The 25,186-nt window shown below is 53.0% G+C and overlaps 6 protein-coding genes across 6 annotated transcripts; 3 read left to right on the top strand and 3 right to left on the bottom strand.

The window, feature by feature from the left end:
• Nucleotides 1-1,125: 1,125 nt before the first annotated feature.
• rgxC (putative galacturan 1,4-alpha-galacturonidase C) lies at nucleotides 1,126-2,619 on the top strand (the record flags this gene model as incomplete). Its single annotated transcript, XM_037321100.1, has 5 exons — nucleotides 1,126-1,398; nucleotides 1,449-1,634; nucleotides 1,701-1,881; nucleotides 1,940-2,139; nucleotides 2,188-2,619. The coding sequence occupies 5 exons, from the start codon at nucleotides 1,126-1,128 to the stop codon at nucleotides 2,617-2,619; spliced, it is 1,272 nt and encodes a 423-aa protein (XP_037181193.1).
• A 3,431-nt stretch (nucleotides 2,620-6,050) lies between these two features.
• On the bottom strand, nucleotides 6,051-8,237 carry hoxX (Hydrogenase maturation factor HoxX; the record flags this gene model as incomplete). The annotated part of the gene is made up of 1 exon (XM_037321101.1): nucleotides 6,051-8,237. One exon carries the CDS (start codon nucleotides 8,235-8,237, stop codon nucleotides 6,051-6,053), a length of 2,187 nt encoding a protein of 728 aa, XP_037180741.1.
• A 1,372-nt stretch (nucleotides 8,238-9,609) lies between these two features.
• Nucleotides 9,610-12,069, bottom strand: CGCA056_v005851 (uncharacterized protein; the record flags this gene model as incomplete). The annotated part of the gene is made up of 2 exons (XM_037321102.1): nucleotides 9,610-10,899; nucleotides 10,954-12,069. 2 exons carry the CDS (start codon nucleotides 12,067-12,069, stop codon nucleotides 9,610-9,612), a joined length of 2,406 nt encoding a protein of 801 aa, XP_037180740.1.
• A 2,177-nt stretch (nucleotides 12,070-14,246) lies between these two features.
• CGCA056_v005852 (putative phosphatidate cytidylyltransferase) lies at nucleotides 14,247-15,917 on the top strand (the record flags this gene model as incomplete). Its single annotated transcript, XM_037321103.1, has 5 exons — nucleotides 14,247-14,390; nucleotides 14,512-14,893; nucleotides 14,956-15,302; nucleotides 15,355-15,819; nucleotides 15,876-15,917. The coding sequence occupies 5 exons, from the start codon at nucleotides 14,247-14,249 to the stop codon at nucleotides 15,915-15,917; spliced, it is 1,380 nt and encodes a 459-aa protein (XP_037180739.1).
• An 869-nt stretch (nucleotides 15,918-16,786) lies between these two features.
• CGCA056_v005853 (Meiotically up-regulated gene 14 protein) lies at nucleotides 16,787-17,701 on the top strand (the record flags this gene model as incomplete). Its single annotated transcript, XM_037321104.1, has 1 exon — nucleotides 16,787-17,701. The coding sequence occupies one exon, from the start codon at nucleotides 16,787-16,789 to the stop codon at nucleotides 17,699-17,701; it is 915 nt and encodes a 304-aa protein (XP_037180738.1).
• Nucleotides 17,702-17,971: 270 nt separating this feature from the next.
• bfr1-3 (Brefeldin A resistance protein) lies at nucleotides 17,972-22,938 on the bottom strand (the record flags this gene model as incomplete). Its single annotated transcript, XM_037321105.1, has 3 exons — nucleotides 17,972-18,362; nucleotides 18,417-19,836; nucleotides 19,884-22,938. The coding sequence occupies 3 exons, from the start codon at nucleotides 22,936-22,938 to the stop codon at nucleotides 17,972-17,974; spliced, it is 4,866 nt and encodes a 1,621-aa protein (XP_037180745.1).
• Between the last annotated feature and the right edge of the window lie 2,248 nt (nucleotides 22,939-25,186).

The following is a 25,186-nucleotide window of genomic DNA, read 5'->3' on the forward strand; positions in this document are numbered from 1 at the left end:
GGCCCCCCCAAGTGCCTCTGGTATGAAGTAATGTTGCTCTGCTTGTCCGGGAGTCCCGGTCGTCTGATGTTGTCACTTTCTGGCACGTGATACCTGAATCGGAGCCACACAATAGCATAAGGATGTTGAATGGATCACCGCAAGGGATCTGCCTCCAAATAGTGTCTACATACGCAGACATCAGGCTCGGGGAGAAACAACCTAAGAGTAACGGGATATAGCACAGAAAAGTAGCAACTATTGCGGAAGTATCAAGCGTCCAGAAACGGTATTCACCGGCGACTGGTACTGGTTCATTCGAGGTTTCCGTGAAATAGCAATGATCTGCCGAGGCATTCTGACTATGTGTTGGAAATAAACCGAGGAAGGTGACGTTGGCAGCCTGGAGAGTGGTAGTGGAGTACGAGAACTACTCGAAGAATAAGTCCAATGACAGAGGTTGTGCATCACCAAATGTCAATACTCTATGACATGGTAATATGAACGATCCTCGTCAAGAGATACCCCGAACCGAGGAACGTGCAGGTCAATCAATCCCGCCCGAGGAAAGGTAGCCTTGCGGGACCATGCGGGGATCTTACTTTGCTGACGGAGTGTTCCTGGCGGGAACGGGGTAGCTTTTTGCCAGAATGGGATAGTATTGTTGGTACGGGAGCTTTCTGAAAACCTAGATCGATTGGTGCGATTAAATTCCATGGGTTTCATAGCACCCCGGGGGGCTTGAAGACGAACATTCCGATCTATTCATGCTGTGAACACCTACCATTCGCACGCAGTCCTTCTAAGCTGACCATTGCCAAGATGCACCATCTCGTGAGAACGGTAGACGACAGTACTACCCTTGACTAGAGCCAACTTTGAAAGTCATCATAGCTTCGGAAAGAAATCAGTCGCAGCGAAGGATAATCATGCCGGACGATCGTGAATAGGATGGACAGCTAGGCCGCTAGGCGGATATCTCACACATTTCCTTGGCCGGCCGAGATTCTCCGCTGTTGTTATGCAGCGCATATTCAAGACACGAGCGAGGACCAGATTTGACCGCGTGTCCAATACATAAAAGACGCGTTCAATCTTGCTGAAAACTTCCACATGGGGATCAAATATCCAAACCTAGACTCCACAATGAGAGTCTCTTTTGCATTGCTGGTTGGTCTAGTATTCGGTGCTCTGGTGCGCGGCGGCGGTGTGGAGGTAACTATCGTCCACGGTCGACCGCATTGCACAGTCACAGCCAAAGGAAACAAGCAGAGTGATGTCGACAATATCCTGAACGCCTTTGATCGATGCGGAAATTCGGGGAGCATCATATTTCCTAAGAAGCAGAACTATTGGATTGATCAGAAGCTGAACCCACACGTGAAGGATGTGCAGATCCAATGGAGAGGAGAATGGAAGGTAGGCACACATCTACGCTGAACGATACACCTTTCACTGATGCTGCGTAGTTCTCCGACAACATCACCTACTGGAGGTCGAACTCCTACTTCATTGAGTTTCAAAACCATCGCGCCGCATTCATCCTGACGGGAGATGGAATCCATATTGATGGTCATGGAACTGGAGGCATTCATGGGAATGGTGATACGTGGTACACTTCCGAAGCAGGCGAAACGATCGAAGGACGTCCTATGGTAAAGATTGAAAGCCTCGAATCCTTCTTACTATTTTTTCTTTCCTTTTCACTCACGGGAAATCAGCCTTTCGTGTTCTGGAACGTTAGCGATGTGTCTGTTCGGAACTTCCACATTAAACAGCCTCAGTTCTGGGCTTACAACATCATGAATGGGACAGACATGGTTTTCCAGAATATCAGTAGCAATGCCACAGCGACTAAGGCTCCTGGGCGATACAATTGGGTCCAAAATACTGACGGTTTTGGTGCGTTATCCAGAGGATTCCTCACGAAGGACTTAAAAGACTAATAAGGAGTCTTCAGATACCATGGATGCGCGCAACATTAGTGTCAAGGGATTCGAGTACTCGGGCGGAGATGATTGCGTCGCTATCAAGCCTCGATCGTACGACATATATCTGGAAGACGTTACTTGCCATGGTGGTAATGGCATTGCTATCGGGAGTCTTGGGCAGTATCTCGAGGACTCAAGCGTGGAGAACGTGACGATGAATAACTTACAGGTACTCGTGGACAGATGCTGATCTTATCAGTGACTAACTGTCAAGCAGTTGAAGCGGTCATCAAATGATTTACGCATTGGGGTCTACATCAAGACATGGATTGGAGAGCTTGCACCTCAAGATCACTACGAAAGTGCCGGCAAGCCACGAGGAGGTGGCTGGGGCCGCGTTCGAAACATCACGTTCGCCAACGTCTACTATGAAAATGTCAACAACGCGCCCTCGATCAATCAAAACAACGGGAACAATGGCTCCTTTGCCGGAACGAGCAATATGGAGGTTTCAGACGTCGACTTTCTCAACTTCACGGGCACGTTATCAGGTTCTACAAATCGCGTCAGTCTTTCGTGCAGTGCCAGACATAAATGTGGCAACATCAAGTTCGAGGATATTGACCTTCTCACGTCGAGCAACGTAACAACCACTTGCACAGGAAAGTGGACGTTGCAGGATACTGTGACAGGACTTCCGGGATGCTAAGTCAAGGTATTCAAGCAATGGGCTGTTCCCGCATCTAAGGGCAATCTAAGGATAAGCAGGATGAGTTCTTAGGATTGCATTAATGATTTATATTTATTCACTTCGCTCTAGATAGCGAGGCATATATAAATAAATGCACTTGGATAGAAAAACAGTCAACCGTTGTTGCCCCAATACTTTTATTACATGATGCTATCGGTGAAGTTTTAAGCATCGGTATCTTCAGCTATATCCTATGTGTCCGACAGACCGAACGCCGCCATCTGACCAGCTGTCAGTTCTCCGTGCCTACGTCGCTGCCAATTGATCCCTTGTCCAGCCTTTCTTGATTGCCGAGCTCTTTTAACCTCGGCTTTGCTAGACACCAAGCGACCCTTGCTGCTAGGGGTCGGAGTTACCGTCTCTTCTGACGAAGACACTGATACCCTAGGCTTGCCTGCGTGGATGATCTGCTCGCATTCATCAACGTTAGAAGGCTCTTCGGAGGATCCATCCGTGTATGGCTCTTCAATGTCAATGGGTTCCAGTGACTGACCTAGACATGCGAATTGATTTGGAGTCTGACCAGAATGTCGGTTCAAAGGTCGGATTGGTTCCTCGCCAAGGGAATTGACGGTATCTGCGTATCGAACATGAGGTTTTGAAGGATTTGAAGCAGTGCCTCGTTTCCTTCTGTCCCTTTCCTGAACGATCTTGCGCTCAACCTTGTTGGCTTCAATACGAACCAGGATCTTTTCCCTCAACTTTTCGTTCTCCTTCTTCTGCTCCGCAATTTCGAGCGCATACTTCTGTGCATCGCTGAGGTTCTCCCTTGGGTCCCACCTCTCAACAGGCTTGCGATCTTTGGGGACGAGAGTCTCTTTGCTCATCTTCTTTCTGTCGGGGACGCGGTACACTTGGATAGATTCGAGAAACTCCGCGAACGTGTCGATGCGCTTTCCATCCCACGTCATGGTCTGCGTCTTGTATCCACCATTGATGAACTTATGAGGTGTGTTGGTGACAATACTGGAGTTGATCTTGTTCTTCCCTGGAGCTGCCTTGGACATGACCGCCTTGTTCCTTACATCGCGGGTCATCTCACCGTCGGGGGTATGCATACCAACAAAGCCTGCTAGGCACAGCTGGCTGAGGTCGGTACAGGTCGAGTGAAGCTTATCTTGAAGGAAACAAGCAACGTCATCTGCACTGTCACTCTTGCACTCGGGGAATGACGAAATAGCCTCGTGAGCTGCCTCGGCAGTCTCTCCCTGCCCACCAAGAATCACGCGGTCCAGACCACCGACATGCTCAGCCTCCTGGAGGACGACCTGGGTGATGTATGGCATGGAGCTTTTGGTCATGCCGACAGCGGCTCTGTCCTCAGGCGAAAGATTGTTCCACGGGCGAGGAGTAGCCTTCCCGAAAGGAAATACAAAACGAACGTTGGGGAATTGTTCGCGGAGGGTCTTGTGATTTTTAGTCAACTTCTCAGAAAGGACCTTGGTCTTTAGCTCCTCGTCGGTGGTTTCCTTGAAGCGATGAAGGAACACAACGATGTGAGTATGCTGATAGCCGTCGGTTACATCGTTGACCAGCGGCCTGGTGAGTTGCTGACGAAGAGACATTTCGACTGGATATCGGCAGGATTGATGATTAATAGAGTGTTGTTGATGTTCTTGGTTAAGCAGAGGTGGAAGATTCAGAAATGTCTCACAGGACGAAAGCTGGGTTGTTATAAGATACTGGTGGGCCTTCTCCAAATGTCCCTCATATTTTGGACCTCTTTACGTTTGTTTTTTCAAACTTTCTTTTACCGCGCGAATCTGGACCGTCAATGGAATTACCTACCTGATAGATGCCGGTGGATGGCACGCCTTGCGACCTGTGAAGTGGCCCGTGCTTTGGAGGGCCTCCTGCATCTTGTCTCGATGCAAGTGCTTTCATTGGCCTGCACCGTTGAACTCATGTCTTATTCCCTTGTTATTGAAAAGAACTCTGAGACCCTAGAAGGTCCTTGAGTGAGCCACAATGATGTCGCATGCATGGCTTGGAGAAGAGGTATGGAGAAACAACCGAAGCACGCTGAAGCGCGCTTCCAGGACCTTGATGGCTGAGGTGAGCCATCAAATCATTAGGCATGGCTGTCATAGTAGATATTGTCGTCGTATTTGCTTCGATTATCATGAGGTTACTGGGAGGGCGTATTAGATGCGAAGAACACCAGGAAGATGTCCAGGTTGATGCTAGTGTGTGTGGCTTTTGTAAATTACTTCACTAAGAGAGGAGAAGGAACTATAGGAAATTGTAAGATATGCTGGTATCCGGGTTTCTTGATTCCGTGACACACCTCAATCACCTTTACCTTTCTCGACCTCGGCAGAAACGAAGACAAAGTGATCGTGTCGTACATTTTGCTTTGCCCTCTCAGAGTGTTCGATGAAGATCCGTCTCGCTGATGACGTCGTAAAGCCGTTGAGAGTGGCTGGGGGTGGATTAGACACAAGCCCTGGCGTGCTCAACTGTGGAAGAGCTAGGCTCACCAGCTCGGCGTCACACCTGGGCCGTTAGTGCAAGCCTCCGGAGCCTCTAGATTGTCGGTGCGGCCACGCTGCTCGTGGGTCCTCCAATTTTCCACGTCCCAATATTTTTAGATTTCCGATCGATTAGAACACCGCAAACCCCAAAATAAAACGGGAGATTTACGATTGCCGAGCATCTAATGCGACGAAAGTCAAGCCTTGGGTTTCTGTGCGTCTGTTATCAACCCCTGTCCTTCACCGGGGTCCGGCCCCACTGTCCCGAACGCTGGTCCACATGCTCCGAGTCACTGGCCGAGCGTGCGGGGATTCCCCGGAAAGGTCAAGGCGAAAAAGGCACTAGGAACACCAGCACAGTACGGGAACAGTTGGCTCGAGCAGTTCATGAGCTGATGAATGGGGTGATGTGAGGTCGTTGCTGAGCTCATCTTTTGGGTCTGATGGGGCGGTTGCCAAACGGCAAAGAGCCCTGACTAGTCTGCGGGCCAGGACCGTTGCTGAAAGAAAATCGCTAGTTCGACGATGGCTCTTGGCTAGGGGTTGATCGTACAAACCTTGCAGGACACAGAATGATGGGGACTCGCATGTCATTTCGAGCGATAAAGAGAACGAGAGTTGATGCGTTCCGCCCGTCCGCAGAGGGTCAACGTTGTTGACAAGGAGCCATAGCTGTCTGGGCGTGCTGCATCACGCGGTTGACGTTGTCAGGATGACCTCCGTACGTAATGAACAGCTGTCAAGCTGGGATGTGGAACTACAAACTTCATGAAAAAAAAGAGATTGGTATTACTGGTACTGAAAGTGCCTTCGTACTGGACATCCTTCCCCGATTACAAAGAAAATAGCTATTCAAGGCGATGTGTATCTAGCTCCCCGTGCTGCTGCGCTCCAGATATAAGACTGCCCGCCTCATCAGGCGGTGACATCGTAATAGCACGAAAAGACAGGTCTCAAATCTCGTTTGCTGACGCTCTCACTCGCCGCTCTCGCGTGTACGGCAGCGTTGCTTGAATTTGTGTCCTTGCGGGCGGATGCCGAAGTCATGTTTTCAACGTACTCCTTGAGCTTGTCGGCCAAGAGAGTGGCCCTGGCTTTGCGCTCAAAAATGACGACATCATCGAAGTCGTCCGACTCTTCCTCGTCCAGCTCATCCACTTGTCGGCGGTGTATCGCGAAACGCAGGGGTGTCTTGGCGGCCTTCACTTTGCGGACAAAGTCTCTTCGGCGGAGATGATATCTCTGTGATCTCGCACTCCAAAAGTCTTTGGACATCTCCCCAAGCTCCTGAGCACGAGCGCACGCAAGACCGGCAGGGGAGACGTCAACGTTGCTCTTCCAGGCCGCCGCGGCCGGCTTACCAGCGAGCAAGAGCGACTTGACATGCTTTCGAATACGTGTGTCGAGGAGAGCCCCAGTTCCCGGGAGAGTGTGGTCGACGAGGCCCATCATTCGCGCGTCAGCCGGCGACAGCGGTGTCATGTCGCGTAACAGCTTCGTGGCGCCTGCCGAGCCACATCGTCCGGGGTAGGACAGAGAGTGATATTCGGAACCGTGCAGGCCAATGGCACGGTAGGCTGGATTAAGCACCACCTCGGAACCGGAAATAACGACGTCGCATGCGGCAGCTAGGGCGACACCGCCGGCCGCGCAGTTGCCACGGATGCCGGCGACCGTGAGGATGTTTCGTGATGGGAACTCTTGCAGGAGATAGTGGACCACGTCATCGATGCGGTTGATGTTTAGCCAGGATTCGAGAGCGGGATCCGAGGCGGCCTCGATTACGTTGAGGGCGATTCCGTTGCTGAAATACGAGTCGCCGCCCATAAGCACAACCGCGCTGAGGGGTCGTTCCACAACATGGCTGGCTGTGATGAAGTCCAGCGCGTCAATCATGCGAGAGCACTGTTCGGTGCTCATAGCGCCGTTGTAAAAGTCGAAGTAGAGGAACGCCACCCGCCTGGCACCTGAAAAAGTTTGGAAGTCGACCCAGATGTCCTGCTTCGTGTTGTGAGGGGATTGAGACCAGTCAATGGTTGCTCGGGAGACTCGGTTTTCGGAGAAGAGGTCACTGTCTAGAACATCGAGTTCGTTCAGGCCAGAAACGGCGGGAACCTTGGGCCACAGCATCGAGTCCGTCTTTCGCTTGAGACGTCGAATATGCGAGATCCAAATACCCTTCTCGTCGCATGTTGCGACGCAAACAGCGTCGTCACGGCAGGCAATGATATCTCCAGGACGTGCCCCAGCCGTGAGCTCCTCATTCTCCTCGATGGTTCCCCCGTATACGTAGAGGCTGGGCCCAAACAGCTTCGTCAGACAGCCGGGCTGGGAATCCGATGACCGAATCCTTCGGGAAATTTCCCGAGCCGTGTGTGACTGGACATCGAAGTCGCGCTGAGCTGCTTTGAGGAGCGGCCGATGACGCGTGACTCCTCCGAGGAAGGCTTTCTGTAGTGTCACCGAGGCGTCGCGGAAGGTGGGGTCTGCTTGAAGCAACGGGTTGACAAGGTGGGGGAAGAACTTGTCCTTGCCTGGAGAGGGCGGGGGAGTGTAGGGTGAAGCGGCCTGTATAGAAGCTGCCTGGATTCTGTCAATAGCGGCGAGGGTGGCAGTCAGGGCGGCTCTTGTAACGGGGCCACGGTAGAGACTTGATTTGGTGATGGTGGGTGAATCGATTTGTAGAGGAAACTGCTCGAAAGCCCACACTGGTCCGGAATCGAATTCTTCGACGGCTTGCAGGACGGTGACACCCCAGTATGGCCGTCCAAACTCGCTCCAAGCATTGGTCTGTACCAGATTCTCAGAGTCGGCTTCTGAGCCATCATCTCCCATAATTACCCAGTCAAGAGCACTTGGGCCGGCGTCGCCCGGAGGGCCGGGATGGATAATGAGCGTGAGAAAGTTGTCGTAGACTTCCCGGGGTGCCCGTGATGTCAGAAACGGACATATGATGAGATTGGGCTTGGCCAATTTGGCCGCCTCGATCATCGCATCATCTGAGAGAGCATACTCGATGGTGATCGTGTGAGTCTTGGATAACGCCAGGTACAGGCGCTGAGAAAGGGAGTTATGCGCGGTGCACAGGAAGAGGATGTTCATGGCGGTAGTGGAGGCGATGAAATCCGTCAACACAAGAAGTAAGGATGTAAAAATGGGCGTTCTTCGTTCAAGTCTTCTCCAGGAAAAGCAAACAAGAGGGGATTAGAGGCGAGGTGGTATGATATATGCAAGTCCAGGCAGATGGGGTTTGGGTTGGGCATCTATTGCACTACCTGGGTCTGTTACATGTGCTCCCCTCCAGTCTACTAAACATGCACCCTTCGGCGACCTCAGGATGCGTAAGTGACCTCCCCCCCGTTCCTAGCCGACTGTGTGTGACCTGAAAGCTTAACGGCCGACTCCTGCGCTTACCTCAAAAGCCATGTCACGTCTAATGCCTTATTCGCTTATGGAGTTGGCTGCATTTGACTCCGACCCGACTTGAATCCAGCAAAAGTAAACGTGGTGTTGATGCCATCGCAGCTTTGACTCCGGCTCAGCCCCTCCCTGCACACCACGCCGGACGAAGCGAGCTTGGACCTGAACAACCCCAATCAGGATTGGGCAAGTTGGGATGAACGACCGGAAGTGGCTGCTCTATCGGCGAAGAGCTATTCCTTGACTCAGGGGCGCTCTATGAACGGGGCCATCACTCGTGGACGCTAACGCCTAGCTCGAATGTTCTGGACTAGCGCCTCATTCTCTATCCACGACCAGCACCGACCAGATCTTCACGGCTAGTCGGCGCGTTTCGACCTCAAAGTCGAGCTCGAGGATCAGCCAAATCGTTTTCGCTGATCCTTAGCGTGTGGGGTCAGTGCAACTGTGCAGGTTGAGACATCGAGTCGACTGGGCAAGAGCGCAGCAAGGCGACCGAGTCTCTGGAGATAGGCGGACGAGGGAGATAGACATGGTTGACTTGTTGGCTCTGGAGCTTCGACCGACTCTTCCCCTCATAGACATGATTCCATCATCCTTCGATGCCGACTGGCGGGCAGGAGATTCATGTCAAATAAAAGGCCAAAGTAGGCAATCCGCATGACTCTGCAGGTAGCCCCACCCCATGAGGTTCTGCATCCAAAGCCACAGCGTGATTCATTGGCCGCGACCTCTCTCGGCGCCTCTATCACACTCGCAGCCGCTGAATACCTGCATTAGGTTGATGCATTGTCAAGTGGCCAGCAGCCATCAACAACTCTCGTACCATGCGGCAAAAAGGCGTGTGGGAATCGTGGCCACCGTGGCGTTTCCGCATCCGTTTGGTATTGACAGGTCCATGGTAATGGCGCATGGTTATCGCAACCACCGCCACATGAACCGTGCTCGCACGTAGTTCGGATGCTTCGCAGAACAGACGCAATAATTTCGGACGGTCGCTTTCGTCTGGACATGGACATGATGCAGCCCGACCTGATGGAACTCATAATTACTTTTACACGCCAAATGACTCTGCTACGCTGTCGCCTTCGTCTGGAGTGACGCCAATCTCGAGTAGTTCGTGAGCTCTGTCGACCGTGTCTGCATCAATGCCCGCCTCATAGACTAAGTCTTCTTCAGAGAAGTTGAGTCGCGAAAGCGAAAGCATGTAACGCTGGGAGCCGCCGTGTGACACGGACAGTTTCGAGAGAATGTTCGCAACGTTGGCCGTGTTCGGATCGGTCGCTAGGGTGTGCAGCAACAATACGATCTGAGATATCAGCAAGGAAGAACCGCTGCGGCCATCGTCCCAGTCGTCGGCTTGATCGCGGGGATCATCTGGGGTAGCGTTCACGGCCCCGTCCTTGCGCCAGGAGCAAGAGCCACCGCCTTTGCTGTCTATAACAGGATCAGAGAGGTCATACAAGCCGTCGACAAGCTCGCCCAGCGTTGTGACCAGTCGCGGTATAACACTGACGTGGCTCGCAATCTGTCGTGCTCCAAACGGTGAACGCGCAAAATTCATGAGCGTTCGCAGAACAGCGAATCGTACGGCGTGTTTCTCGCTGCCGGTGACGGCTGCTCGCGGTAATTCGACAAGATTCATAGAAACCCTATCGATGAGGATCCGAGCTATGAACTCGGGCGGTTTTCCAAGAACGATGGGGCCAATGGAGTTGGGCAGGACTGAGGTGCAAAGCATGTCGAGCATTCCCACAACATCCTCCAGCCGCTGCTTGGATGTCAGCAATGCTAACACCATGTCGACAGTGATTAGCTGCCAAATTTCAGCTTGCCGAGTTTGTGAACCGTTTTCGGTATCTTGTACAACGGTGGCGCAGGCGGCGGCAGAGGCGTAAAGCAGTGACAAGATGTAGGTGGAGTCAACATCTTGCTCCAAGGCTTCTGCGGCGGACTCAGTTGAGCCATCCGTGTCATTTCTCTTAAACCGTGCTTCGGCAACCATATATATGGAGTTCACAGCGACAGGAACCAGGTCGTCGATCACTAGGGGAGCCACTGACATGGTCTGAAGCTGCAGGGTGAAGGAGAGCAAGGAAGTGAGATCCCAAACGGGACGCAAGTAGGTCTCATCAAGACACTGGGCCCACATGCGAATGACGAGGCGTGCAAAGTCCACCAGGAGCTGGACAGGGTTTGAGGGATTGCCCATCAGAGGCAGTTCGCGGAAGATGAAGGCGGAGAACGAAGTCGCCGGATCGGACGGAAACGCATAGCGAGACAGGATGTCAAAGGTTGGCGGCTCTCCGTGCAGCGAACCATGATCCAGAATGACCTGGAGAAACTGTAACGGCGTTAGTGAGCATGCTGTGCCAACGTGCGGCATGAACAGGCTTACCTCGAACGGAAGCACGCTTATTCCTGGAGCGGGATGCTGAACAGGCAGTGCCGTAACGGTGGCATCGTCAGCCATAGGCACATCGCCCGCGTGGACCTCTAGGGCCATCACGGGGCTGTCAACGGTTGGACGTTTGCGTTTGCCTTTAGTAGGCGTCCGTTCCGACAACGGAACAGCCACTGCGCCAGAATCCCTAGTCTTGCCTCTCATTTTGGTAGGGCTCGGGGCGATATCCATGTCGTCGAACCCATCGGCCATACCCCACGTCTTGGTCGTCTTCCTCGGGGTTGTAGTTCCGGGTGCAGGAGCCTGCGGTGCGGCGTCCTTTCGGCGTGGTCTGCTGGCGGCATCCTTCAAATCGCGCTGCAAAAACTGCAGCTCGGTCGTGGCCTGTCTTTCTTTCGTGATGGCAGCCTCAACAGCGCTTTCTTGCTTTGCGGCCTGCTCGGCGTTTTGTTTCTTGAGTCGCGCAATCTCGGCAGCGTGGTCTTGTTGGGCTTTGGCGGAGTTTGATCGGATGATTGTCACTTCGCCGCGCGCAGCGTTCAGATCAGCCTGGAGGGCTTTCAGCTGTTGCTGAAGAGCGGCAACGACGCTGCCCGCGGGCCCTGCCGGGGCAGTAGCCTGTGATTGCGGGGGGTTGTAGCGGGTCGAAGGAGGGGGAGGTCGGGCATATTGGGATGGCTGAGGGCGATGCGGTGCGCCAACGGGAGGCTTGAATCGTTGCGAGGCGACTGGAGGAACAAAGGACGGGACAGGTGCAGGATATCTCTGTCGGGCAGAGATGGGGGGCTGATTGACGGGAGCAGGAGGAGGATTCCATCTCTGCGGGGTCTGGAGCGAAGGTCTTCTCGCGAGATGGGTTTGGTGCTGGGGTATCGTCTTGTCGGGCAGGGGGCGAGCAACCGGAGGCAGCAGCTGGTTGGTCACCTCAGTATCATCAAGGTCGTCATCCTCGAACTCGAGATCATCGTAAGTTTCGACCTGGGTGCCTTGGGCAGGCTGGGAGTCGTCGAACTTGCGCTGGGCCTGTGTGAGTTGGATGGCGTTGTTTTCGAGCTCTTGGAGGGCGACGTCGTTCAATCCATCAAATTCCTCGTCCGAGAAGTCGTCCATTGCGTTGGAGGAGCGTTCGAAAACGCATTGTCGATGGTGGGGAAGGGAGAGACTCAAGGTGCTGGGTCGGCTTTGGCTGTTGGGATCGGTCTGAATAGTGGCTTGTGTTTTCTTATCGTGGATGTCTTATCGGGAGCTGCCGCAGGTCCATGTTGCGGCGGGCAGCAGCTGTGCCGCGACGCGAAACAGAATGTGAACGTGGACGACGCGACTTCCCGTGAGACCATCAGCCACAGTCACTCTAGACTGGACTACATAGCCACAGATGAATAGCCACACATGACTAAGGTAGCCAGCCACATGTAGAGTGTGTGTGGCCGACTTTAGCTGCATGACAAGAGACGAATGGGAGCTCGCGCCCCAGCTGATAAAAAGCTGGTCAGACCAGTTGCAGTTGGTTGATGAAGCTACGGGCAGCATGTGATGATGTCAACCGGCGCAACTGGCGTCAAGACGCATTGTCTCGGATTGCCCGGCGATTCCTGGAACCTGATGTCCAATCTTTGAGGGCCAGCTGGGCACGAGTTTCGCCAATGTCCAATGTCCGCAGGTACCTTACCCAGCTCGGAACAATCTCACTCGCTGGACGTGTGTTTTTCTTCTCTCCTTTGCAGGTTATTTCTGGCATTGACAGCCCAGACGATGGGGCGCGCTGCAGCCTATCAGTCCCCGAAATTGAGAGAGCTGACCAACTCAACAGTTTCGGTAGGCAAGGGATGGATGCTCTCCCACAGTGGAGGGATGGGAGCCGGGTGGAGGGGTTGGGCCCTGCAACTATACGCGTACTTGGGGCCACAGGGCATCCCATGCGCTCCCGGACATGCAGCAAGCGTAGCGTATTTTAATTCCAGCACGCTCACGGGGAGTCAGTCGGGAGGCCAAGGTGCATGGAATCTCCGGTTGACTATGAAGGACCGAGCCTTGAAGAATCCCGTCCTACCTACCTACCTTACCTAGGTACTGACATACAGGTTTTGAAGCAATTGCCTGTGGACGAGGGGGATGAAAGGACGGGAGCGTCCATGACAGCCACACATCGGAGCGGACTCCACCATCATTCCGCTGCTCGACTAAGGTAGCCCTGCCTGGGTGGGCGGATTGGCCGAGATCGAGGACTTTCCCATCTCGACCTGCGGCGGGTTACATAATCTCCGCTCGGTAGTCCCTCGTGGTGTGCGACCACTACCTACCTTAGGCGCCTCTCCCACGCTCCAGGGCGTCAGTCGCCAAGCCACAGACCTGACGTAGCTAGGTTTTTCTGCGCTATCTGACTTGTAGCGTCATCATCCGCCAACACCAAACAGCCCGCCTGCTCGAGCATCGAATGGATTGCTGCAGGCTTGCGGTGCTGCCATCCGTCATGCCATACCTACCAACCTTACCTTATCTTGACCTACCTTATGTACATAGTAAGATATCTTGAGGCTAATTGCAACTCACAGCGGCATCACAAGCGAGGAAAGCGCACTTGTAATCCTTCCGTCGACCCGCTGTCAGTCCGCCCGCTCGGCTTTACGTAGGTAGAGAAAAATCCACCGGAGGAACAAATTAAGAAAAAAAAGAGGAAGAAAAAAAAGAGTGAGAACCTGGGTGTTGGCACTCACTGACTGCACCCGCTGGTGCCACCAAAATTACCCACCTTATTTCTCCATCCCATCTCCATCTCCATGGCCCAGCTCCCCTGCACCACCACCACTCTGAGCTACCTACCTACTACCTGCCCTGGCCTGAGGTGCCCTTCAACAAAACATCCACGTCGTCAAAGCCACTCCTACCTACTCCTGCCTTACCTCATTAACCCCCCCCCCGACTCCTTCGCTTTCTCGGCCCGTGACGCAGAACCCGCACCCCGTCGTCACTTTTGAACTGGCCACATTCGCTTGTCGACTTTTTCTCCACGATACATACCTATCGCATTTTACCACCGCGACCATCACCGCGTCCGCCCCTCCCCAGTAAGCCCAGCGGCCCAATTTGCGCCGACTCTCCGCTGCTGACCCTTCCCGCATCCGAACCACCCGCCTGCCTCCTGCGACGAAAACCGACGTTGCCCGTGAACGCCCCTTGCCCAAAACAAAAAGCGACCGGACACCTCCCTCGACGCTTCCCACGACACGACCCGAGACCATCGTTGCCGGCTTGACACTTTTAGTCGACACCAGACACACAAAGACATGATGGCACGCACAAGGAGGGGGGTCAAGTTCCCCCACAAGACCAACGGCCACGCGGACGGCCGCCGCTCCAGCTTCAGCGACGTCAGCGAAGATGGCTCCCCCTCGAAGATCAAGACCGGCGCTGCTTTGCAAAACATCTCCGAGGTACCTCCCTCCCCTCTCCGATCCTCTCTTCTGGCTCTGTCTCGTCCTCCTCAAGCCGCGCATTTCAGCCCAAGTCTGCCATCGTAACCATCTCACTACTAACAAAATGTCCGCATCCCAGCAGCCCCAGTCTCCCGAGGACGAGAAGCGCGCCGAGTACGAAAAGAAGAAAGCAAACTTCTTGACGCGCACCTTCTGGACCCTCGTTATGTTCGTCGGCTTCTTTGCTGCCCTCGTCATGGGCCACCTATACATCATCTGCATCATCACGGCCATCCAGATCATCTCTTTCAAGGAGGTCATCGCCATTGCCAGCGTTCCCAGCCGCGCACGTCAACTGCGATCCTCAAAGAGCCTCAACTGGTACTGGCTGGCCACCACCATGTACTTTCTATACGGCGAAACCGTCATCTACTACTTCAAGCATATCGTGCTGGTCGACAAGGTCCTGCTTCCCCTGGCCACCCACCACCGCTTCATCAGCTTCATTCTCTACATCTTCGGTAAGCTCTACTTGCCCCGCGCCCCTACATCTTCGACATCTCCTAGATCCTAACTCTTTCAGGCTTCGTCTTCTTCGTCACATCTCTTCAGGCCGGGCACTACAAATTCCAGTTCACCCAGTTTGCATGGACGCACATGGCCCTGTACCTCATCGTCGTCCAGGCTCACTTCATCATGAACAACGTCTTCGAGGGCATGATCTGGTTCTTCCTCCCAGCCGCCATGGTCATTACCAATGACATTTGGGCGTACCTGGTGGGAATCACCTTTGGCCGGACCCAGCTGATCAAGCTGTCGCCTAAGAAGACCGTTGAGGGCTTCGTTGGCGCCTGGATCATGACTATCGTCTTTGGCATGCTCCTGACCAACCTTCTGATGCGCTCCTCCTTCTTCATCTGCCCGGTTACTGTGAGTATACTATCGCTGCGTCTCCGGAATGATCTGCCACTGACCTACCTAGGATCTCGCCGCAAACATCTTCACTGGCCTCGAGTGCACCCGTAACCCTGTTTTCAACCTCAAGACCTACCGCCTGCCTCCGCTCTTCTTCCTCCCGCCCAACATGAATGAGAGCCTCTCCTTGACCATGGCCCCTGTTCAGTTCCACACCCTGGTCCTGGCAACATTCGCTTCGCTCATCGCTCCTTTCGGCGGCTTCTTCGCGTCCGGCTTGAAGCGCACCTTCAAGATCAAGGACTTTGGCGACTCTATTCCGGGCCATGGCGGCATGACTGATCGCATGGATTGCCAGTTCATCATGGGGTTCTTCACTTACATGTACTACCACTCTTTCATCGCCATCAATAAAGCCAGTCTTGGCAGCGTCATGGAAATGGCTGTTACCGGCTTGACCGTCGAAGAGCAGCTGGAGCTGGTAAGGGGGATGGGCCGCTATCTCAGCAACCAGGGTGTTTGGGGAGACGAGGTATGACTTGAGCAACCGTTTCTTGACATCGCGCCCGTTCACTAACCCTTGACCAGATTATTCAATGCCTGGACAAGGCTCTGCAGGCCAAGCGGTGAAAAGCCTAACCTGGGAGTTCCGCACTGCTAGTAACACCGGCAGGTTGCCTGCTATTTAATGACGAACTAATGGGATTTTTGGTACATGTTCTGCCCGAGTCACGAACGCAGCGGCGATCTCGATTCTTCAGGAAAGTGACGGCGAGCGGCGTGTTGTTGGGGAACCGTGTGCTACGCAGCAAGGGTAAACAAAAGTATTCGTATAACGACGAGGACGGTCACTGTAAAAGAGAATTCCTTGGTTTAATGACGGGTGGTGGAATTTGCATGGGCTCGCTATTGTAACATACCCTCTCGCGACGTTTTGTTTCATCATACCACCGTTCTACTTCGTCCATTAGTGTCGTCTGCCATGATGCGGAGAGTGTGTTGGGTGATATTCTTGATGTTCACGAGAAGAATGAATGCTTGCGGGTGCCCGGATGCAAGTCTGGTCTCCGAGCCCGCTGGTGCCGCAAGCTGGCCCTTAGCCGGCCGTCCGAACATTGGACCGGGCCGGTATCCGGTTTCCGGTCCTCTCTGGAGAAGAGATCCCGGTCGTACCTTATCTCGACCCCCGCAACCCCGCTCCGACCAGACTTCCCCGTACAGAATGGCTGTCTGACATTTACGCCTATCGCAAGTCGCGCGTTATCAATCGGCCTGTTCCCGCTCCTTCTCCGATCATAACCTTGACTGCATTCCAGCGTGTAAACCGACATATTGCCTCAACACCTACTTCCAGTTCCGACGAGCATTTACAAGCCAGGCGTCTAGCATCGTCAACCAGAGATCAAAATCTTCACGACAGAAACACACTGGGAAGGCCGCTCCTGACCCACGCACGACATCGAGTCCGGATATCGGCGTCTCTTTGGAAAACTTTCAACATGGCTCCGTCCGCCACTATCGACACCGCCCCCGCTGTCGGCGGTACAGCCGTCGTGCCTAAGGAGGCATCGCACCCCAAGCATGGCCACGAGCTTCAGAACAAGACGCCTTTGCAGGCCATGTCCCATGGCGATGTTGTCCTGGCCGGTATCCCCAAGTTCCCTGACTTCGCCACCCAACGGCAGTGGCAGCTTGAACACATGGCTGCCGCGTTTCGCCACTGGTCCCGCGAGGGCTATGTCGAGGGTATGAGCGGTCACATCTCCGTGCGAGACCCCGAGATCCACGACGCCTTCTGGACCAACCCCCTCGGCAAGCACTTCGGTCTGCTCAAGGCGAGCGATATGATTCTTGTCAATCTCGACGGCGCCGTCATCGGCGGCAACCGCACGAAGCCCCCCAACACGGCCGGATTCCTGATCCATGCTGCCGTCCACAAGGCCCGTCCTGATGTTCACGCCGTGTGTCACTGCCACAGCATGTATGGCAAGGCTTGGTCCGTCTTCGGACGCCGTCTAGAGATGCTCACCCAGGATGCCTGCAAGTTCCGTGGTGATGCTCACTCTGTCTACAACAGCTATGGCGGCGTCGTTCTCGGCCCAGAGGAGGGAGAGATGATTGCGGAGGCCCTTGGCCCCAAGGGCAAGGCATGCATCCTGCGTAACCACGGACTGTTGACTGTTGGTCAAACTGTTGATGAGGCGGCGTTCCTCTACACCTCCATGGAACGCCAATGTCGGGTGCAGCTGCTCGCCGAGGCGGCTGCGGCCAATGGACTGCCTAAGGTCCTTGTAACCGACGAGGAGGCGCAGTTCAATTTCGACGTCGAGAGCGATCCTGAGATCTGCTATTGCGAATTCCAAGTTTACTACGACCTGGAAGACGCGCTTTCCGGCGGCGCTTTCAAGAATTAGACCGCCTTCAACAGCTTCACTTAGTCAACCCATCTTGGCATTCATAGATTCCCATTCAATTGATACAGCGTTATGATCTTCACGATTCTCGTTTAGCAAGCCGCTTGTTCGCACAAAAGTTGGGGTGATGAGTGGTGGTGCCGGAACTCATCGAGAGCACGAAACTAATGGCCCGAAGACATGAGCAGAGCCAAGCGCACAGTATACAAGATATTATTACGATTGATGTTTTAAGAAATTAAGCTGACTTGACGAACGTGCGTTGCGTAATTATTTCCCAACTTTTCTCTTCGCCATTACCGACTTGAGCGGGTTCTTTCCTTTGAACTTGAGCCAAGTCCCAACAAAGACGATGAAATAGTTGAATGCAATGAATCCGCAGAAGATACCAAAGTCCCGCCATATGTTACTGTAAGAGACGCTAAAGCCTGCGCCAAACTCGTCTCCGGTAGCATACTGACAAAACTCGCAGATGCCCCCTTCTCCAGTCTGAACATATCCACCAGCTTGCGCAATGTAGGATTGAGCGTAATCTCGGCAGGACTGATTTGGAGGTGGCTGGAATCTTGCAAATTCGCCAGGCTGGCACTGAACGGGTTGGTCATGGATGGCGGCGCCAAGGAACGCTTCGAGGAGGTAATGGAATGGAGAAAGCCAGTACCTAGAGAATAGTCAGCATGATTCTAGCGACCTCTGCATCGGCTGTATAACTCACATCCAACTGCGCCAAAAGGTCGGGAGCTGCATCGGTGGCACAACGACACCGCAGAAGCTGACGACGAACAGGAAGAAGATGGGCACCAGGAGAGATGCGAGCAACTCATTGGGTGCAAATGCGGCGATTCCCTGACCGAAGCTGACATAGTAAAGTTCAAATAAAATGACGAGAAGGAAGGCAAAGCCGGAAGTGAAGCCGGAAGTGCGCCAGCCGAACACCCCCCACCACCAGCAGTTGAAGTAGACGCCTCCGGCAACGATGGCGTAAGGAATTTCGGCGAGGACGGCAGCAGTTGTCCAGGCAAACCAGCTGTATATCTTGGCGTTATTCTCGCGCCACTGAAAGATTTGACGGGAATGTAAGAAGACTGGCTGAAGTTGCTGAATGAGGGGAGGACTGATGGTGAGCGTCATGAAGATTGAAAACAGTCGATTCTGGTAGTCGATAGATGCGTAGCCAATCTTGTAGAATGTGAAGCAGTTGAACAGACCGGTGAGAATGTGTAGCATGAACTTGCCGACGATGTAGTTGGGGGTGCGCCAGTACGCAACAAACGACCGCTTCACCACGGCCATGGTCTGTGTCGATAGCGGCATGGCATACTCGCGGTCGTCCTTGAGATTCTTGGAAGGCTCGACGTCTCTCCTTTTGGCTAGCATCTCATCAATCTCCCGAGACCGCGCCTCTCTGTTCTTTGACTGAGCCCAGACATCGCCCCAATCCTTGCCTTGATAGTTGGGATCTCCAGCACCAATAGCTTCGAGCATGTACTCTGCAGGGTTGCTTTTAGGGGGACACTTGTGAGCACCATTGGACACAAAATAATTGATGAGCTCCTGACTGTCGTTACCAAGTGGGCCATGGTACGCAACTCGACCGCCGGCTTTGAGCAAGAGAAGCTCATCGAAGTGTTCAAATAAAACAGCAGACGGTTGGTGGATAGTACAAAGGACGGCCTGGCCAGCATCAGCTAGTTTGCGTAAAAACCGGACGATGTTGAAAGCGGCGCCTGAATCGAGACCGGAAGTAGGCTCGTCCAAAAACATGAGCAGCTCGGGTTTAGATGCTAGCTCAACTCCGATCGTAAGTCTCTTTCGCTGTTCGGCGTTGAGACCCTCTCCCACTTTCCCGATAGTTGCGCCAGCAATATCACGCATCTCAAGAAGGTCAATGATAGTCTCGCAATAGTCGTACTTCTCTTTCTTGGAGATTTCTCGCGGCTGGCGAAGAAGGGCCGAAAACTGAAGAGCTTCTCTGACGGTCGCGGTTGGCTCATGGATGTCCATCTGCTCCGCGAAACCAGTGGCCCTCTGGAACGACTTGGGTAGAGGACGTCCATCAACGAGAAACTCGCCAGTCACGGTGCCAAATTTGAGGCGTTGAGCCAGTGCATTCAACAATGTTGTCTTGCCAGCACCTAAACGTTGTCAGTTGAGCTATCTAGAGCACCCGAGACTCACTAACCTGACGCGCCCATGAGGGCTGTTAATTTTCCAGGACGGACATAACCCTGGACATCGGAAAGCAAGTTGCGACTACCCTTCTCCCACGGAATGGTGTAGTTGACACCGCGGAAGGTGAAGACTGTCTCGTTTCTTGCGACCTGATCCAAAGTGTCTTCCTCAGTCTTCTCCTTGGTGACGGTGTTGTCCGCGATAATTTCCGAGTTGCTTGTCGGCCCAGATTCTACGTCTCTCTTGTTGTCCCGACCCCCTGTGGCAATGCTGTTTTCGATTTTCTTAGGGACCTGCCCTCTTTTGAAAACGGTGATGGCGCCTCCACCAGTGTTTGGCTTCATATGTTCCATGCCCAGGGCAGTAAGAACGACAAAAGCGAAGAAGAAAGCCCAGAGAAAACCGAAGTTACGCCAAAGATGGGCGCGAGTATACGTGAAGGAGGCTTCGATGTAGCTGGAGCCCGGAACAATTGTCTGACCGGGAGGGCTTCCAGCAAGCGCACATCCTTGATACTGAGGCGTTGAATTGGGACCCTGGGGAACCAGGTAAGGTGCACTGCACTCAAGCTCGAGATTGTAGAACTCATTTGACATCAGGCACTCGAAGCCGTATTGAATCCAGTTAATCCATCGCAGCCATCCGAACCAGGGACGCATGGAGTCAGGAGGGATCAAATACCCCGTGTAAACCACGAGGATCTGAACGGCCACACCTGTAAACCGGGTGGCATCATCCAGGGTCTTGCACCAAGCTGAGATAGCCCGGAAGAAGGCGTACGTCACCATGGTGACCAGCCAAAGAATGAGTGTGGCGATGAAGAACTGAGAGGCTGTTCTCGCCAGGTTGGCCATCCAGTAGATAATGACATTAAACAGGACAACTTGGATAAAGACCAGAGGAATATCGACGACGGTCTGAGCGATGGCGAAGGCTCCAGGGCGGTAGAATGAAAACGACTTATGCTTGAGAAGAATGGGTTTCGACTCAAACGCGGCTGTTTGCTCGGCGAGCGCAAGCAAAGCATTGAAGAGCAAGAGAAAGAACAGGGTGCCTCCACGAGGAAAAGCTCCGGCGGCTGTGTTTGGAAGGTTGTAAAACAGACTGCCAACGATGAGACCTTGGAACACCAGACCGCCCCATTTGCCGAAAAGTGATGCTCGATCGCCGGCCATAACCATGAATTGGCGTTTTGTGCAGGCGACGACCTGCTTATGAAATGGGATTTCGTAGTTTTTGGTCTTTGTCTTTTCGGACTCATACCGGCGGCGCTGCTCGATTTGTTGTTCAAGTTGACCCTCAAAATCCTCAACGTCTTGGACGTTCCTGCGGTAAGCCTCGCTATTTCTGTACGCAGAGTCGAATGCCTCGGGGGTTCGAGGAATGCGGTTTTCCCAACCCTCGCGAATATGACGCTCATGTTCATCGGTGACAGATGTAAGGAAATCTGCGGTGGTCCAGCGGTCAGGACATTCAAAGCCGAGGTCGATGAAGTATTTCTTCGCAGCCTCAGCTGGTCCATAGTATAGGCATTTGCCAGAGTCGATAAGTAAAACCTTGTCAACGAGGTCGTATAGAGACTCGCCAGCCTGGTAAAGCGAAACAGCAGTCGATGTCTCGGCCATATTGGTCATGGCTCGTATGGAGCGAACATATTCGACCGCGGTGCTGGCATCAAGGCCCTTGCTCGAATTGTCCCATCCCTGAACGGATGCTCTCGTAACCATGGCCTCTGCTATGCTCACGCGCTTTCTTTCGCCACCCGAGACGCCGCGAACAAACTCATTGCCAACTTTGGTGCCGAGAGTGTGTTCTATCCAGAAAAGCTTCGTGGCAACTCGCATGAACTCGCGGATGTAGTCTTGTCGAGTTTCGCCTTCAAGTCTCGATTCCTTGCCCGGAGTGCGTGTCTGAAGGGCAAACTTCAAAGTCCTCTTGACGGTCAGAGTTGGGTAATGCAGGTCGTCCTCCGGGTTGTAAATGACCTCTCCCCTGAATCTCTTCGCCATCTCACTAGCATCGGTCCCACCGTACGTAACGTGGCCCTCGACAGATTCAAACCCATCTCGTTGATTGCAGAAAGCCTTCAGAAAAGTGCTGCATCCTGACCCCGGCCGCCCAAGAACGAGCAAGAGTTCGCCAGGCCGGACGCAGCCATCGAAGCGGCTAATGAGCTCGCGGACAGGAGGCTTAGCAAATGCAGCCTTGGGGCCGCGAGTGAGGAGCAACTTGAACTTTCTGGGAAGGCCAAGGAAGATGTCTCCAACAGTCGGTTGGAGGCTTGCGCCCAGCCCGACGCCCTTCACAGTGAGGTTTCGAAACACGACGCCACTATGCCTCGTCTTCTCTTCTTCACTCTGCTCTTGACGTGCACGACCAAAGATTCTAGACATGAGACGTTCGACCTCTTGTTGCTCCTCCTCTTGACCTGCTTCGGACTGGTTGGTCGCATTCGTACGACGTCGAGAGAGGGCTCGGAAGAGGTCTTCTTCTGTCATCGTAGTACCTTGTCGTTTCGCCTGGGGCCTCTGCCTCTCGGTGGTGCTCGTGTTGGTCTTAAGAGGCGCAAATTGGGTGCTTTCGACATCGAGTTCGTTTGAGTAATTGGAAGAAGCGCCCGATTTGTCAACTTCTTGTTGCCCCCGGGAGACTTCTGCCATGGCTGCAGACGTCTCATGTCGGTCGCTTGCAGCAGCAGAGTTGCCATCGTGATCGTGGTTGTTGTTGTGGTTGTAGTTGCTATGGCCCGCGATGACGGTAGTGGACGAAGAGTTGCGGTGCGTTGTTGACGAAGTCGTGCCAATGTTAAAGTACGACGTGGAGCTTTGTCGCGTCGACTGAGGGCCTGGCTGGCGGACGTCGGAAGACACGCGCCTACCAACTGCTGATGCTGTGCATTTGACGCAACCATGAGCTTGGGAAGGTTCAACATGAAAGTCTTCTCCCTCTTTGCTAGAAGGTCCTGTTGGAGAGCAGGCAGCACAACTACTCGCCAATGCAACACTAGGCGTCTCAGGGAAACCCCCAGGGATGTCACTGTCTCGCGGTGTGGGTTTCTCCTCCATGACTGCGGTCGACGATGGCTTCACAAGACTTCTAGATTGGTGGAGAACGTTACCGTGGCAGTAAAATTGGTAGCGTCGGAACAGGTTCGATGATCTTCAGTAAACATTAGCACGGGAGACGGGGTGCATGAATAAAGGGCGCGGTTATGGAATAGTCATATTTGTTTCCCTGTGAACCACATGCCAGACTACTAGGTTCTAGAGCTTCTGGGCCATTGTCGACGCGAACAACACGTCGAAGGTGCAAGAAGTACAATCGGTTTTTGCATCGGGTCGGCCGAATAAAATCTATGACGACGTGCAGCCTGCAACTAGTGGATTGGTCGGTCGCGTCAGTTCTGCGTTAGTTCTCCAGAAATGATGTCTGGTGGACCTATGGAATTTTTAATCAAGGAGCCTCATCTGGGTAAAAGCAATGTGATGCTTTCGTCATAGACACAGCATCCGCGAATTTGGTGCTGACGGTCCACGCGCCGATCGACATGCATCGGCGATTAGCCCCGGCCGCGGCCGCCGAATCCCTGACTACCACACAGAAAATGGACAAGGCCGGACATTTTCAACGTCCGAAGTGTGCGAAGGGCTGTGCGGCTGTAGGAGTAGGAAGCCTGAGTTGTCTTACTTCCATGGATGACTTTCTGTGAGATCATTGAGACATCGTCATCTTGGCATTTCGCTAGCGTGGCGCTCGGTCCAATTCGGGCCCCTACGACGAGCCGGCCAGGGAGGTGTGGGCTGCCGACGCCAGTAGGGGGCCTTCCCAAAATAGCTAGTGACTTTGTCATTAGGTAGTGGCTGAATTACTTGGGTCAAGGTCGCATTTATCTAGATAATCGGACAAAAGAAAGACGTGCTTCTAATTTCTCTGACCAAGCTTGAGAGTCATGAATGGGTAGCTAGACTATTGTCATTAATCGCAGACAAGCGCAGTTTGACAGCTTGAACTCGGTTAGACTGAGTACCACAAGCACCGTCAACTTCTATTTCCTCGATATCACCATGACGATTCAGCAGACATGCACGATATGTTCATGTCCAAGAGGCCGAAGATATCATCTGGGAATATCAGGAAGAACTCCCACCACATTTCTAGAAATGAACTTGTGGTGCCGGCGCAATGGCCTTACACGATGTTTGTCGTGCCTTGTTTTGCGGCGTTGCCACCCAAGTTCGCTCATATTTCAGCCAATCGCGACGCATTTAATGGCCTGGAAAGCTACGAGACAGCGGCATAAAGACGGTCTGGTTGCCTTCAATCCAGCCTCTGGGCTTTAATCCTGTTGCAAACATGGGTATCTTTTCAGTAAGAGATTCGATGATGACGTACAATCCGTCCCGGGTCAGATAGTTTAGAGCATGTATCACGGGTTCTGGGTGAGCGTGGGACTTTCCCTTTGCTGGACTTTCAGGGGTCTCAATCCAAATGCTGTAGGAGTCGATTTCGACAAAGCTTGGCCTTACAGAGATGGGGTAGTGAGCGGCAAGATCCAAAGTCCAGCCTGATGATACGCCATTGAATAGAACATAATCAGAGAGCAGGAACTAGACGTTTGTATAGGACCGTTTTCTCTTGGTCCATTATTTGTGCTTTGGTAAACTTACATGATTTATGACTATTCCGAGAAGTATTTTCATCCTTAAACGATGGTATCAGAGCGCGGATAATAGTCTACAACAGCAAAGGCTTAACATTGTACCTTGATATATAGCGGTAAACTATAATGCAGTCTATTAAAAATAATAAACGTGAATTGATGAAGCAGTTCGTAAAGCAACATGATTACTTTGAAGAGAGAGTCTGGGTTCTACAAATGACCTATATCAACTTATTGAGCATCGGTTCATTGAACTTTTTACAACCTTTCAGGTGGAAAGCGCGACCTGCTGCAGGTCCCCCACCTGGCAGGACGCTTTCTGGAAACAAGTATTGAATCACTATGCAGAAGACTCAACGAGGCCGGCTGCGACCCGAGAAACCTCCATGATTAATCCTACACCTATGGTCTTAATGTAATCATATACAGTGTTCAAGAAAGTTACGATGGCATTCACAATCAGCCACGCCTCTAAACACCTTGGCGCATAGTGCATCTATTTTACCAATTGATGACAGGTGTGCAGATATAACCAGAGTAAACCAGATGTTACATGTTTGTTTCCTAGTTCTAGTCGTTGCGTCGATTAAGTCCGTCAAATTTTGCATCGCTCATGCTGCTGTGGAATAATCGATCGAACACGACCCCCAAAA

This window comes from Colletotrichum aenigma (genome assembly GCF_013390185.1).
Source record: "Colletotrichum aenigma strain Cg56 chromosome Unknown KSG_Cg56_contig03, whole genome shotgun sequence".
Classification (NCBI taxonomy): domain Eukaryota; kingdom Fungi; phylum Ascomycota; class Sordariomycetes; order Glomerellales; family Glomerellaceae; genus Colletotrichum; species Colletotrichum aenigma.